At 31.4% G+C, this 16,876-nt stretch overlaps 2 protein-coding genes across 2 annotated transcripts; both read right to left on the reverse strand.

The window, feature by feature from the left end:
* Positions 1 to 98: 98 nt before the first annotated feature.
* Positions 99 to 10,356, reverse strand: LOC145331118 (uncharacterized). Its single transcript, XM_080175747.1, has 19 exons — positions 10,288 to 10,356; positions 9,799 to 9,912; positions 8,742 to 8,811; positions 8,244 to 8,309; positions 7,675 to 7,761; positions 6,972 to 7,100; positions 6,207 to 6,274; positions 5,676 to 5,793; positions 5,103 to 5,192; positions 4,891 to 4,989; positions 4,508 to 4,786; positions 4,123 to 4,203; positions 3,782 to 3,875; positions 3,273 to 3,350; positions 2,829 to 2,891; positions 2,559 to 2,646; positions 1,970 to 2,147; positions 1,420 to 1,575; positions 99 to 214 (listed from the first exon to the last, which is right to left on the reverse strand). Exons 1-19 carry the CDS (start codon positions 10,330 to 10,332, stop codon positions 99 to 101), a joined length of 2,019 nt encoding a protein of 672 aa, XP_080031873.1. The 5' UTR covers positions 10,333 to 10,356.
* A 269-nt stretch (positions 10,357 to 10,625) lies between these two features.
* On the reverse strand, positions 10,626 to 16,740 carry LOC145331119 (uncharacterized). Its single transcript, XM_080175748.1, has 9 exons — positions 16,626 to 16,740; positions 14,629 to 14,715; positions 13,817 to 13,990; positions 13,267 to 13,308; positions 12,916 to 12,957; positions 12,575 to 12,631; positions 12,226 to 12,370; positions 11,589 to 11,705; positions 10,626 to 10,791 (listed from the first exon to the last, which is right to left on the reverse strand). Exons 1-9 carry the CDS (start codon positions 16,738 to 16,740, stop codon positions 10,626 to 10,628), a joined length of 945 nt encoding a protein of 314 aa, XP_080031874.1.
* Between the last annotated feature and the right edge of the window lie 136 nt (positions 16,741 to 16,876).

The raw sequence follows: 16,876 nt of genomic DNA on the forward strand, positions 1-16,876 counted from the left end.
AAAATAGAATTTAAGCATTATTGCTTGTTCATATTGGAAGTAATATCACAAGTAAATTAAGTACTATAAACAGACAAAAAATAATTCTCTACTGAAACTTACCCTGCGGGTATTTGATAGAAAGGTTCTGGCTCTGTAGTAGTTGTGCTGGTTGTAGTTGTTGACTCTAAACCACTCACTTCACCCCAGGTTCCCTCGGTTTGCTCACTAGGGACTAAAATATTAACAAGAATGATATATTGCAAACACAGACGCTTTTTATTTTTTGGTAAAATGAGGATTTTTAAATGTTTGGAGGGGGAGGGGGGGGGGGGTAATATATTTCCTTATCATTTCCCACTCCTTATTACGTTATGACATTTTTTTTATAGAACAAACATTCTTTTATATTAATATGATAGAGTTGGCTCAATATAACTATATCGCTATTGGCTAGTTTTCTATAATTACATATCTATTTATCTAATTCTCAATAAATCAATTTTCCTCCCCCGCCTTAACTATCTAAAAGAAAGAAGTAAATATTTATTAATTTAAATAATTTTAAAAAGATTTTTTCAATTATATTTTTTTCACATTACCATTACCAAAGGGTTAATATGATTAAAATTTTAGTTTTAATATTTTAACACAAAGGAAGTGTCGCCACAATCGAATTCTTTTAAAATACAGTTTTCTTAGATTTACTCTATTATGAACGTATATTTTTTATTTATGAAATACGGATTAAATACTTCAATGTAATTCAAATATCTACATGAAGTGAAAAACTTAATTCATTCCATAAACAAATAGGATAAAGGTCTTATCGCTTTGGTCAATGAGAGTTTAATGAGGATTATTGAAGCACCATGAGTTTTAAACACTTTACCATTGGAAGACTCGAGCTCATTTATAGACGTTTATTTCCTATATAGATCTGTCATGGATCTTGATGCAATAAAGCAGGCTGTTTTGTAAATGTTAAAAATTGGAAGATTTCATTAAATAAAAGTAATCGCAAATATACTTAGTAAATAGTTTACAGTTATATGTAACAATTAACCCGTCCAATTAAAAAGGTAAAAGCTTTATCCTGACAAATTCAACTAACCTACAAAATAAATTAAATATAATAAAAATGTTCTTAAGTATAATAATATTTACACTTTCTAAAGTACCAAAAATAATTGCTTTTAAATTGTGATAACACTTATCAATTATTGAAATTGTTCATCTAAACATCTAATATCTATGAGTATTATCAACGTCTCACATCTAACATAGCAATAGTAGTTTCATTATGAAAAAACTTTACTTTGTCTCTAAGTCCTTATGAATTTGGGTAAAGACATTCTCCATACTCTAATGATTGGAGACACAAATCTGACGTAACAACAGTAGATATAATTTAAAATGTCATTAGCATGGCATTCTTACCTTCATAGAAAGAAATTTTGGTATTTTCATTAGTATCTTCATTAGTTTCTTCTTCCAGCCCAATTTTGTTAAGTTCCAGTCTGATGACCTCAGGTATAAACTGACCGCCATCACCACTGAAGCTGCTAGCTTCATTCTTATTCGGGGATTTGTCACCTTATAATAATATGCAATTCAAAATTAAGAAATAAAGTTTGAACTTGTAAACATACAGCTTTGCTGAACTACATATAAGAAAAGGACAGTTGACGCTAATTTAATCCTTCCCCTAATTATAGATTTGTAGTTTGTAATCATTTTATGGAAATGGATAGTTAATCTCATTTTATCATTTAATAAGACCTAAATCAAATCATGTTTTTAGCTAGTGTTTCTTTTTCAACCTAGCTAGTAATGCTTTGAACCCTTCCATTTACTATGATTTGTTTGTTAAAGTAACAAAAAAGTGGAATTTATCTGATAAATTTTGAAACTCTTTAAGCCAGGACCACATATCATAGAAAGACTTTTGAATAACTTTAGGATTAAATTTAAATTTGAAACTCCTTACCTGAATATTCGTCTTTAAAAATATCGGGCACCTCTAACACAAATGGCTCAGCTGCGCGCTTTTCCCTTGTTTGCACATCACTTGTTCTTGTTTGTACATTAGTGGAATTTGAAGAATTAGTGCGAGATTCTAAGCCGTGTAGAAAACCTTCCAAAGATCTTTTCCAAACTGAAGTTTTCTAAAATATTGATTTTGTTTAATTTTTTAACGAAAAATCCCTTCCAATATATGTAGGTCTCCAAAAAGGAAATACAATTTTATATTAATAGTTATTTGACCCTATTCCTTCTTGGAGTTCCTTAAAATCCTTATTCTGGTGAGGGGGTTCGCTAATTTGACCCTCACCCCCCCCCCCGCAATTTGAAAGCCATAAGATATAATAAAAAAATAAACAAAAATCAAATAAGCTTGTAATTAAGAAACAGAATCATTGAAATAAAATTATAAAAATTATGTATTAAAAGTCAGAAAATCTGTAAATGCACCTTTCACACAACTAATTAAATGCCAAAAAATCCTAAGGAAAGAGGGGGGGGGGGGCTTTCTTAGAACCCCCTCCTCCATAATAGAGTTAAAAACAAGAGTATACCTTCAAATTATGAAGACCGTCTATTCTTGTAAAGAAAGTTGGATCATCTCTCAGTGTTTCTTTCAGTTGATCAAGATTATCAAATTGCCTAAGAATCATATTAAAATATAAAAAGCAGAACAGAAAAAGATATAAATGAAAAATAATAAAATAAATGTTTTCTTTTTGCTAATGAAAATATATCAAAAAAAGAAGATTTCTTAGATATTTCAAATTAATAGGACGATTCTAACAAAGTCAAACTAATTCTAGATAGTATACCAAACTTACTTTAAAAGTTTAACCACAGGTATTTCTTCTTCCTTTTCTTGTTTGAAAAATTTATTAATAGGCTCCTATTATTACAGTTCTTATCATTTTATATTCTTAGAAACAAAGCAACTCTATCAATTAACCTCGCTAGTTTGTCTCTCCGTCAGAATTAGTCTTAGATTACTCATTCCTACTCCCTCTCTGTATTATTGAGTTTTAGTACCGTAGCTTTTTTATACAAATCATGTTTTGCTATTTATCAATAAGTACGTTAAGTCAAAAGAATTAAATATAAACATCTTTCGGCACTAATTGCTATTTAATGTGAGGATTTCATTAGCTATTGGGGTCATTTTTGTACATAACTGATTAATAAATGCCCTTAAATAACCCTTTTTGGTTCAACTTTTGGAAAACGTTGTCCTTGTTTTTAATTTTTATCAAAATTGTAATTGAACCGTTTCCTTGAGTTGAATAACTTTGTAGGGTGGCTGTGTTGGGGTGTTGAGTTGGGCTTTCATTTTAGCAGTCTCCTCTTCACTGTACAGATAGATACATATATTTAGAGATAGATAAATAGATCTATTGATAGATAAATAGATTTCTTGATAGATATATAGATTTCTTGATAGATAAATTGATAGTTAATAGATTTATAGATTTTTAAAAAAAAGATACATAAAAAGATAGAAAGACAGAAAAATTCCAATTTATAACAAACTAAGGTAATGATAGGTAGAATGATAGATAGATAGGAAGATAATTACGATATAAATATATATATGGATAGATAGATAAATAGATGATAAAAAGAAGGATAGATAATTAGATGAATAGATTTCTAGATACATTCATAAAAAGATAGATACACATAAACAAATAGACAAAAAAGATAGACATTCGGGTATTTAGACAGACAGACAGAAGTATACATATTTATATGAATATATAGATAGATTTAACTAACTAACCTAAATAATGTTTGTAGAATATGATTTAAAACTCTATTTTCTTCCATTAATCTTTGTAGGTCTGCACTAGGGCGAGGGTTCTGAGACTGGGAGCCTGGAAAAAATGTATGAGAGGTATATTATTTTTCAAATCTGAGTGGGCCATAGAAAACCTTTCTAATTGATTCAATCCACTATGAAAAGCTATTTGGGGTATTTTGACTCTTTTACCTTTATAGGCTAAGATGCTAGCCCTACGGGTTTATCCTTACCTAACCTATCTTAAAAATACGTTTTTTGTAATAAATTGTTTCTTATCAACTAACTATTTGAGAAAGATTTGCAGAGTTAATAATTCATACCTTTATTTCTATTGTTGACAACAAGGAAAGGTGGGGTAGGTGTTTGTAAAGGCAGCTGGGTGGTTGTTTCTCTCCCAGTAACTTAAAATTAATATATGTCAAAAATATTGATTGGTTTATTTAACATGTGTATAAATGAGGCGGATGTATTTTTGGCAGTCAAGGATGAATTATTGACAGTATGAATGATATATCAGATGTACTTTTGTCAAGAGTCTCAATATTTTTGTCATTTATATAGCTAAAATTCAGTTTGCAATAAATACATCCATATTTATGAATTGCACTTAAAAAAAACATCATATGTACTTTTGCTGATGTACTAATGTTAGTCCCCCTCAGACTGTTCTATTTTCTGATTTATAAATTAGAATTAAATTTTTACCTCTATCTAAATATTGTCTAATAGCCTCCATGTCCTTATTATACTGTTCATGCATCTTGGATGGATAATGGAAATGTGGCTTTTGTTTAACAGGCTGTTGTTGTTGTGATGGTGGTGGCGCTGTTTGCGCGGCAAAATTTGGCGCCAATATTTGGTTTTGCCCGGGAAAACTTGGCGCCAAAATTTGGGTATCAGCTGATTCCTCGGCGTTCTGTTGGTTAAGCAGTTCTGGATCAAAGTTACCATACAACTCTAGAAAACTTGGCACTCGAATGCCAACTAAAATAAAATATAAAAATGTTAAATATTTCTAGAAGATGAATGCCAACGCTAGACAGACAGAAAAAACAGAAAGACATAAGGATAAATAATTAGACAACTACCTGGAGACTTGAAGGGACTTGGTTTCTGATGGAGAACAACAGGTTTAGGTGAGGTTTGGGTCAAAATCCATTTTGCTATCTCATTTGGTACACTTAAACCTAAAGTATTATTTATTGCGTTGTTAAGTTTTTAATTATTATTTCCGGTCTAATAGGCTCTAAATAATCAAAGTTTTAGGATAAGAAATATTGTTTTGTTGGTTGTTACGAACCTTGAGAGCTAGACTTTTGATCCACATCAATTTGTTGAACAGGTGGCTGTGTTGTTGTTTGTGGCAGGTATTGTGCAAATCCATGTAAACCTGGAATTGTTTGTAAATTTAGTGAATAATTTCATAAATATTTAATGCCCAAATAACCTCTTTAACTGGGAAGTTAAGATTCCAATATGGCTTTAAAACCGATTTATATCCGCTGGATTAGAACCAGTTCTCTGAAATGATGAAAAATATGTATAGCATCGTATTACAAACAGTTTTACACGAATATTAATATGAAAAATTGAAAGATTCATACCAGTTTTGTTAGCCTAAAGCTAAAAAAAATTGGTTTTGATCCTTAAATTCATCATTTTAATAGTTGCAGAAAGCTGTCTTTAATATTATGCAATAATGAACTATTATTAACTTTATTTGTAAAGTCAATTCAAAATTTCAAATTAGACTAAAAGTCTTTTTTATATGCTGCAGTCTTGCATGTAACATTCAAATGTAAATTTTATACTTAAAAACAACCAATTAGTTTAAAGGCTGCTTTCCTCCCTAAAACTATTATCCAAAATTCACCTTGATGTTGATGGGAATAACCAGGTTGATGTTGATGCTGATCAGGACTATCTTTATGTTTACTAGCAGCATAGGCTTGCAGAGATATTGGAGTATTCAATCTTAAACCATCATTCCCCTATAATAAAAGTTAGTTTTAAATTCAAGGTTTGGTGATTTTTTGACAGTGCAATATTTTTCAGGATCTTGGTCCCTATATGGCTTGTAATTGATGTATTATTACTTGGATCTTAGCCCAGATTTTCATGTTCTTCAATAAAGTGATACTAAAATAACGATTTCCCCATTCAAATCCTTTTACCCCATCCTCCTCTCCCCTACTACTGGATGAACGAATTGACCAATAAACAAGTTAAATATTAGCAAGACGAATTGACGACAATTTTTCCCTAGTCATAATATCCACGTAGCAGGCTCTAAACATTTTGTTCAAATTCTTCATTTTTAATTTTAATCAAAGATATTCGAGTATCTTAAATGATCATAAAGTTATGAGAAGGGCAGCTACTTTAAATGGCTTATTCTATTTACCTGATTAATGCCAGGTAATATGTCAGATAATTGTTGATTCAATTGACTTCTTGGTAGTTCATTAGGGCCTGATTTTTAATAGTCATACTAAATTAAAAATTTATAAAAATATTAATGGAGTAAATAATTTTTTTAAAAAATAATCAATACATTAAAGTAAGACAATGTTTATGTTTATGTTATTTTAACATACTCCTAAGAAACATTATATTCATAAAAAGGACGCGCACCAACTATTTTATGCCCCAACAAGGACAAAATTAACACATCAATTTCAAAGAAACATTAAATTGGTTTAGTATTGACATTCCTATAGAATATGGGTGTGCTGAGCTATGTTGATGTCCATTATTTGTTAATTCTAAATAAATAACCAATTCTTAGATTTGTCTTTAAGAATTATTAAATATGAGAAGGCAACTTTTATAAACAGACAAATTAAATGTATGTAGTTAAAATGATATAAATATAAAATATAAATAATAAAAATAACGATTTCATTGGCACTCAACTAACAATGGATTTCCTCTGCTTGACTACAGAGGGGCCAAAACCTTGCAGTAGACTAATATCTGCGGGATTCTAACCTAACCTAACAACGAAAACCCTAATATAATGTACTCTAACCTATGAAATGGGTTCCATTCATTGTTTGCCAAAATAGTTTTGATGTCAACTAATTTATTGAAAAAGTTATTTTACAAAATAACAATTTTGACTGATGGAAAAGTTGGAGTCTTAATTAATGGAATATGCAGGAAAAACAATTAGATACATTTATCAAAATATTTAAGTTGGTCATTCCTGACAATGGATGATTATACTGTTGGTAGCCAGAGTTGGATGAACCCCCCGGACCAAATAAACCTGTGGGAACTCGTAAACTTGGATTACCTAAACAAGAAATAATTTGAAAGTATGAAAGACAGACTGACAAACTGACAGACACACATTCATATAAATAGACAATCAAACAGATTACCAACAGACCATAAGACAGAATATGTAATACTATCAACAGACAGATATACAAACAAACAAGATTTTATCAGTCAAATAGCCAAGAAAAAGAAAGAACAAAGGAAAGACAGAGACAGACATAGACATAGAGAGAGAGTCAGACAGAGAGAGTGAAGGGGGAGAGACACAGAGAGAGAAAGAGTGAGACAGAGAGAGACTAACAAATTGGAAACAAACTGAGATTGAGAGAGAGAGAGAGAGAGAGAAAGAAAGAGAGAGAGAGAGAGAGAGAGAGAGAGAGAGAGAGAGAGAGAGAGAGAGAGAGAGAGAGAGAGAGAGAGAGAGAGAGAGAGAGAGAGAGAGAGAGAGAGAGAGAGAGAAGAGAAAGAGAAAGAGAAAGAATGATAGAGAGAGAGAGAGAGAGAGATAGACAGAGTGACATAGAAACAAACAGATTGGCAACAGACTAGGATAGATATAATAAGAAAGAGATACAGATAAATTTTACCTACTCCACCAAGTCCAGGAGCCACCTTATTAGATGAATAAGCTGCTACATTTTCTCCACTTTCGGGGGAAGAATCCATCATTGTAGCTAGAAATTATTATTAATTTATAGAGTATATTAGAGTTTGATGTTAAATTTTTAAATATTTTGGGATTTTTCCTTCAAGTGCCTAGCGAACAAAGAACCTCTTCCCCCCCTCCAATTATTTTAAAATTAAATTGAAAATAAGAGAGTATATTTAATTTTTAAGCTCCCATGTCTATCCCCTACGAGTGGGAAACCTATACCTAAAGTGCCCTAACCCTACAGGGTCATGTACCCAATATAATCTAAAGTAAAAACAAAGAATACAAACTTTATCCCCTCCTCTTTATTTAAATCTATTTTGGGAGGGGGATGTTCTGTGCTCAACTAGGCACTTTGAAGGAAACCATCATATTTTATATTTCTTGCATCTATGAAAAGTTAATATCTTAAATTTTTAAAACTTCTACTCATTATTCTAGCTAAAATTAATGAATAAGATGTTTTTTTTTTTTAAATGTTAATATATCACTTAATGTTATTACCTAATTTTGAGAAATCCTGATTTTTTGTCATCTCATCAAATTCTTCTTTTGGAACAGCTGTTTGTCCTGAAAAATTAATAATTAAAAATATTTCTTTTTAGAATAATCGTCCATTTTAATTTATCTTACAATTAAAGCATTTTATTTTAATTTCTTCATAACTTTGGTAATATAAAATTTTACCTAAAAGAGATAAAAAAATCTTTTAGAGCTATAAGTTAAATGCTTTACTAATGTCATGATGTGAAACTGGTCTGGGAAATCCTATTTAGACTGTTTTTAGGACCGTATAATTACAAAATTGTAGGAAATAAATCAAATGAATTTATATTAAAAGTTTACAACAAAAATACTGAAAAACGAATATCTAGAAAGAAGAAGCATGTTTGTTTTTTGTTTTATTTTAACAGACTGTACATGAATCTACATTCCAATGTTCAAATACTGCGATTTTTATTTTGGCTTTGAAGTTTAACGTCCAGAAGCATAAAAGCAAACCTTGTAATTTTAATTCTCCTCCAACATTGTTCCAAATATTCACAAATACAATTTCAGGATCAGAAAATGCCTAAAAAAATACAATAATTAACTAGTTGCTATTTTGTTAAGAACGAATCTATATATAAATTTTTATTGTTTTTGACGTGCTGTATTCTGAAATTTAATTTTGAAATAAATTGTTAGAGTAGGGAGGGGGGGGGGGGTATGGTTAAGGGCCAAATCAGGTGCAACTCATTACTAATCAGTGCTAGAACTTTCAGACAAAAGTCGAACGATCAAAAGGTTGGGTGTCTGTAGGACGTTTGACCGCGTAATCATACACTTCATTCATTAGCTAGATTTGGTTCAAAGATACATCATCATAATAAGACTAGATGTTATATACTGTTCTCGAATCAAGTTAACCATGTGACTGCATATAAATGGAAATCGTTTATTGGTCAGTTTGTTCATCCAGTAGGAGGGAAAGGGAAGGGGTAAAGGCAAGGAATGGGGAGTCGTTATTTTAGACCGCTGCGAGTTTCACTTTATTAGAGAACATCTGGTGTAAATAAGATCCAAGTAATAACATTTCTCGTATTCATTCGAATCCGGTGGATAGGAACCGGTTCTCATCCATACGAAAAAACTATGTCTAGCATCGTATTATATCCAGCTTTCTACGAATATAGAAATGTACAATCCTAAGATTAAAACTAGTTTTTTTAGCCGGTGCCTTCGGCACCACGGGGCTAAAAAAACTAGTTTTAATCTTATAATTGTACATTCTATATCCGCGGAAAGCCGTTTATAATACGATACGAGAAATAACTATTATTGGATTTAGAAAATACATAGATATTTTGACTGGGGAAAATTATCATAAATTTAGGTTGTTAAATGGAAATCTTTTATTGGTCAGTTTGTTCATCCAGTAGGAGGGAAAGGGAAGGGGTAACGACAATATAAGGGAGGTATCTTTATTTAGCCTGCTGTGAGTTTTTTTTTATAGAACATGAAAATCTTGTATAAGGTCCAAGTAATAATATTTCCCCTTTTTTTCTAAACCTCTTACCGTAGGTAATCCGGAAGGTTTTGGTTCAACAGACAACTTCTCTATAGCATTATTGAGTTCAGATATCAGAGCTTGTACCTCAGTTGCTAGACTCGAATCTGATGGATTTTGACCCTAAAATTATTTGAGAAAAAAATTAGGCTTTCATTTTTTAACAAAGTAAATAGTTACAATTCACAACTATTGAAACTTTTTTTTTGTTTTTTTCTCTCAAAGTGACTATTCAGCCCTCAACCCATCCCTTATTTTTAAAATTTAGATTAAGGTTAGTTTTACTATGCTACACCCTGCGGGCCTTGCCAGTACCCACTATAACAAAACAAAACCTGGCCTAAAATAACAAACAAACGACCTCCCCTCCCCCCCCTATCTCCTATTTTTAATTTATTTCAAAATTAAGGGAGGGTGGTGAAGCTCTTTGTCTTTCTTTCAAATGAATTTATATTAAATAGCAAACTAAATTAATGAGTTGTGCCAACTCTGACTGACCTCTCTTTGAGCTATCTCTTGAACAAGTTCTAAAGCTTCTTCCATGACATCTTGTTTTAGATCCTCTTCAGGTCTATTTTATTTTTCTATCATTTAGCTTGCTCAATTACGTGCAGTTGGACGGACATATGACAATGTTAGAGAGGAGTTGCACTTCTAAAAAAGACAATTTTGTCCTCTAAGCATTGAATTCTTACAAACTAAAAGATCTTATTATTTAAAGTTGTACGATTTTTTTGTCCGTTAAATCCCTATCCCTATCACCGATTTAGTTCTCCATTTAAGCTTTCCTACTGCCCTCTCTCAACTAGATGCTAGAAGCACAGCCGTCAGCTTTTTTATGGTATAGAACATGAAAAGTATCTAAGATTATTTTTTAAAATTCTTCTAAATACATAGAATACTAAATGATAGAATTTCCTTTGGAAAAGAAGTTCTGGTTCTATGTCAGCCCTACGCGGAGATGTGACTTCCTCAGTTGGATTATACACTGGGGTTGTTGCCCTGAAAAAATCTTAATAAGTAACAAGTTATTGGTCTGTGTGTTATCCTTTACAGAGAAGCTACTGATAGGTGTAGGAATAGTTATTTCTCGCATCGTATTATAAACGGCTTTCCGCGGATATAGAATGTACAATTATAAGATTAAAACTGGTTTTAATCTTATGATTGTACATTTTTATATTCGTAGAAAGCTGGATATAATTCGATGCTAGACATAGTTTTTTCGTATGGATGAAAACCGGTTCCTATCCACCGGATTCGAATGAGTACGAGAAAGGTTTATGTATATTTTAGGGATGGGTACCTTCATCCTATTAAAAGAAATAGCACCCATTCTCCCTCCCCCTTTCCTAACAATTAGGTGCCAAATGCCTCTAGGGGCGTAACCTTTAATAATAAATAAAATAGAATCTCATAACAACAATTGTAATAGCTTTTTATCCCTTTATGAAGCATAGAATTGGAAAAAATATCCTGCTATTCATTTTTAGACAGATACTCTAATACTTTAGGTTTAGAGTCATTCCAATTCTATTATTCTATATTGCTAAGAAAACTCATGACTGTAAACTACTTTCTCGTATTCATTTGAATCCGGTGGATAGGAACCGGTTCTCATCCATACGAAAAAACTATGTCTAGCATCGTATTATATCGAGACCTTCGGCACCTCGAGTCTAGAAGAACTGGTTTTAAACTTAAAGTTGTACATTGTATATCCGCGGAAAGCTGTTTATATTACGATGCGAGAAATAACTATTATTAACTCGGCAAAACATTTGTGCAGCTATTCTTACCCAATCTCATTCACTTGTGGTTCAGGTATATCCTTGATTCTGTAGTTAACTCCTGGTGAGCTGGGATATCCATATTCTGGTGGCCTGCGGTCTTCATAATCAGAATAATATCCAGGGCTGAAATTTAATTATTTAAATTTTTAAGAAATTTTTGAAGCTTTTTATTTTTAGCGCCTATAAATGAAATTATGTCATACAACAAAAATGACCATGATAGGCGAATATATAGAGTAAATCACCAATGGTAGGCCAGTATGACGTCAATTTTCATAGGAACAAATATACTAAGCTTCAATACGAAATCCTTGTAACTTACAGCATAACTTGCCCACCAGTGGTCAAAGTAAGTATAGTAAAAAGATGCATTTATTTAAAATAATCTTATCAAGAAATTTCAGCTTTCTATCATTAATAAAAACTGAGATAATTTCAGCAGAATAGTTACATGCATCCATTACACTACTGACGAACTAATTGAATTATACAACTTGAAAATCCAATTTGTTTTTTAAAAATAATCATCCCTCTATATTGAATAATAGCCAAGAAAAATGTGTTTTATCCCACATTTTCATTCAGACGAACATTTAGAATTATAGAGTAAACTCGCTACTCCTAATAATTAGAGAAAGCTTACTTTGAATAGTAGTCATCATTGTAGTATTGTTCTTGGCCGCCAGCCTCCCCATAGTCTGTCCTGTAGTCTCCACTATAGCTGTAATTATCATCATAATAGTCGTAATAACCCTCACTATAGCTCTCGGATTTTTCTGCATCTGAAACTATAATTTAATCCTTAAAAAGATTGTTGTATTATGCAACCTTCAACATAAACTTGTCTTTACGAGTTCATTCAACTTCACGTTAAAATGTAATTATTTTTTTAACTAAAAACTATTTTTTTCATATGGATTTTCTAGCCTCTAGGAGCTTTATCAAAAAAGGGTTTCCCACAGTTTTAATTTTTCTGTAATATAAAATTTCACCTGAACTTTCAGTAGAAGAATCATTTCCTTGTCTAAATGATTGGGGATAATAACTGTCTGAAATTTAGAAAACAATATTGTCATTGAACAAAATGATATATGCATAACGAACACAGAAAAACACATATTAATCTTTATATGAAAGAAAATAAATGTCTGTCTGTGTGTTGCATATAATCTGTCGGAAGACAAATTTGATTCTCCTTTACAGTAAAGGTTCTTATAGGTACTATGTTTTGGAGACGGTACATCCAACCTACTAAGAAAAATCGCTCTTTTAAAGAAATACCTCCATGATATTAAATATTTGAGTAGTTTCGCTGCTATTAAAAAAAGGTTACCTATTGGTACTGAAGAAAGTCCATCTCTTCCTTTTGGTAAGTCTAAACAAAATAGAAAAACTATTTTTACATGTGTAAGAAGCATTTTAGAATTTAAATAACGATTATTATTGATTTGTATTTATAAGCACAACTGGGGTATAGTCCCTTTCGTGACAACGCCTCTGATGGAGCTCTTCGTGGTATTTTTACAGTAGCTTTTCACCTATTTCTAGACACTGCGGAGCAATTTTCTAACCTATTAAAATAACCTAGCAAAAGCTGCTGTAAAAATACGCCGCAACGCCGCTTAAGAGGCGTTGTCACAAAAGGGACTATACTCCACAACTGATCTAAAAATATGCAAAATACCTCCTACAACATCAGGTAGTTTTCCTTTACCTCTCACAGTCTCTGAAAATAACATAAATCAGTGCTTTTGGACAAACCCCAAACTGTCCACGTTTTGAGCAAGACGATTCCTGTGAAGTTATATAAAAAGGAAAGGGGGGAAGAAAATCTCTTCCCTTTTCTCCCATCTCTTTTGAAGAGATTTTCTTCCCCCCCCCCCTTCCCTTTTTCTTTTCCGAAACGTATATGACGTAACTGGAATCGTCTTGCTCAAAACTGGAACAGTTTGGGGTTTGTCGTGCTTTTGTATTAAGTTCCTTTTGTGAGCACATATGCCCCCCTCCCCTTATTATATTTATTTTCTAACCCCGACGGGTAATAAACAAACAACTTGAAAAACTACCCCCGCCCCCTTATTTTTTTATATAAGAGGAAGGGGTGTTAAGGTTAGCATGATCACTTTGTGTGAAAGAGGCTGAAAAAAATCAGTTAAGATTTTTTTTTTTAAAAGAACAAAAATATACAGGAACCTCCACATGAGGTGCCATACCAAATATCTTTTAAAATTTACCTTTATCATTACCACCTAGTTCAAATAGAGAATGAAAAGAAGAGGGCATGGCTAGGATGCCAGGGATCTCTTTACCCATAGTCCTAGCTCGGGCTAAACTTTGGAGCAGGGAGTTTCCAGAAAATGTTCTTGGCGAAGAGTGCTCGGGCAATTCTGGTAGCTTTACTCGAAGACCTGGAAACAAGGATGAAAATATTAAAAAAGAAAAATAATAGATCAATATCAAATGAATTATGATGATCGCCTTAAAAAGAACAAATTTTTAAAAACAAAATTCTTAAGAGTTGCTTTTCCTATAAAAAATTGTCATTTATTATAGAAAAAAACTGCACGGCGCTGCCTGTTCTTATTTTTATATCCAAGGCTCGATAGCCGCGCCTCAGCCGGGCACAAGCCTTAAGTTACAACCTGCTTGTGAGCATAAAAATTCCAATAAGATGGATTGTCTGTTTTGGAACAGGTTTAGACATCTAGCTGAATTTAAAGGTTATAATATGACGATTAAACTGAGGCTTAATAGCGGCTTATTGTTATATCTACAATAAATAAAAAATTATTACAAAGATAATATTGTAGCCATTAAGAAATATAAAAAAATCATAACGAATATGTTTAAAAATCAATAATGTTATAATACTAGCTACTTAGATATTGACATGTAGTACAGGGAGGAAGGGGCTAATGAATCCCTTCAAAGTTTATACATTATTATCATTATCAGGTTGTGCAAAGGAACAGTGTCCATACTTTTGCACCAATAATCTAAAGAAACCATTACAAACCAACAGATATCATGCCTTGTTTATTTATACCTGACATTTTTGCAGATTTTGCAGCTTCAAGAATTTTTAATAAATCCTCTGGAATTTTTGACTTGCTACTAGATAGCTTCACAGAATCTGCATATATTTTTTGTTAGGATAAATATTCTCTAGTAGTAATAGGTAGCCTGTCACTGTGTGTCTGTCTGTCTATCTCTTTTATTGTTAAATAGGGCATCTTTTAATAAATCGTATGCAGGGTTTTAGCTACTTATATTGCATAATTATTAGTGCACTTATAAATTAATGAGAGGACAAAATAAACTGAAAAATTAATATACAGGGTGTTTCAAGAGAAATGCGTTCTTTAAAAACTTAATTAGACATAGAAAATGAAACATTTGTATAAAATGCTTTATATATTTGGAAAACCTATTCTGGGACATTTATGTTTTAAAAATTTAAAAATGATTTTTTCGACAAATTATGCCTTAAAAACCGGTTTTTCCAAAGGCCTTATTTTTGAAGATTTACAGAATTAAAGGTTGTTGAAAAAATGCCCTCAGTTTTAAAATTCAAATTGCGCGGCTTGTGTTAATAGTAGAAAAATGTTATGCATACCGTTAGAATTGTCTCTTGTTTTTGGATATATAAGAACCATTCCTGTGCTATGTATAGTTTAGGAGCTACGTAGTAAAATGTTCCAACTTACTTAAAACTTTTCAACCTCTATCACACTTTTCAATGTAGCTCCTAAACTACAAATAACACAAAAATAGGACTTATATTTTTAAAAATAGAGTTTATGACAATTCTAACGGTATGCATAACGTTTTTCTACTATTAATACAAGCCGCGCAATTTGAATTTTAAAAATGTTAACATTTTTTCCATTACCTTTAAATTCGTAAATCTTCAAAATTAAGGTCTTTGGAAAAACCGGTTTTAAGGCATAATTTGTCGAAAAAATCATTTTTAAATATTTGAAACATAAATGTCCCAGGATCGGTTTTCCAAATATAAAAAGCATTTTATATAATTGTTTCATTTTCTATGCCTAATTAAGTTTCTAAAAAACGCATTTCTCTTGAAACACCCTGTAGTATGGTAATTTTTTTCATGGCTTCCCAACAGATCAATATCCGCTGGATAAAAACCGGTTCTAAGCCATACTGAAAATCATGTATCGTATCGTACCAGTTTTCCATTAATATTAAAATAAAAATCATAATATAAATACCAGTTTTGTTAGTTAGGCCCTTCGAAGCTGTCTATAATACAAAACAATAAAAAAACTGTTAGATTTTATTTTAAGCCAACTTTTAGTCAAAGTCTTTATTTTATTTTGTTTCCAACTTGTTTTCCATGATTTTGAAAATATTTATCTATATCCCTGTATCCGAGAAGTTGAAAGGTGAGGATTCTATTTCAAACTGTCTTGTTGGTCTCTGGGATTCTCCTGGGAAAAATTGTATTTACTTTTAAATACAATTATTTACAAAGTTAATTTTATAGAAATAAGGTTATAGGCCAATAGTCTAGCAATAAAAAGTTACCTTTAATTTAGATATAAAGAAAAAATGAATTTCTACATAATGAAAATTTAATTTATTATATAAGTAAGTGGAAATTAGGTTGCACCCACAAATATTTTTTTGTTAATAAGCAAGAAATGTTTATTTTTTTGTGGGAAATATTCCCTACAAATAACTTAAAACCTTCCCAGAAACAAAATGGAACTTCACTTAAAATTGTGACATATTTGACATACAACAGACTAAAATTTAGTTACTTTAGTATGTAGGAAATGCCATTTTTACATACAGACAAGGACTTACATATATTAATAATTATAACTTGGTGAAGCTTTTTTAAAGTTCCTATAAAAAATTACGTCATACTGGCCCACCATTGTTCAATTAAATATATAGTGGCCTACCATTGGTGATTTAGTCTGTGTTTTGGCTTATCATTGGTCAATTTGATTGTATGATATAATTTTTTTATAGGTACTATACACAGCTTCATATTTGGTACAATAAAGATGCCTGTATTTTCCGAGCTGTCCAGGATGATTTCATCAATAGCTGCGCGGCCTAGTGCAGGTATATTTCCTGCTCTGTTACCCCCTGAACTGGGACGTTGCTGCTGCCCTCTAGTCATCAAAAAAGATATTAAAAAACTTTTTAAATACAAAGTTGTGTGATTTATTATTGAAAAAAATACAAAAATTGTGACTTTTTCGATCTTTAGTATTTGCATGTTTACTGTTAACTATCCTTTTATACACTATTTTAAT

This window comes from Acartia tonsa, chromosome 11, assembly GCF_053477335.1.
Source record: "Acartia tonsa isolate MP-2025a chromosome 11, ASM5347733v1, whole genome shotgun sequence".
In the NCBI taxonomy this organism is placed as follows: domain Eukaryota; kingdom Metazoa; phylum Arthropoda; class Copepoda; order Calanoida; family Acartiidae; genus Acartia; species Acartia tonsa.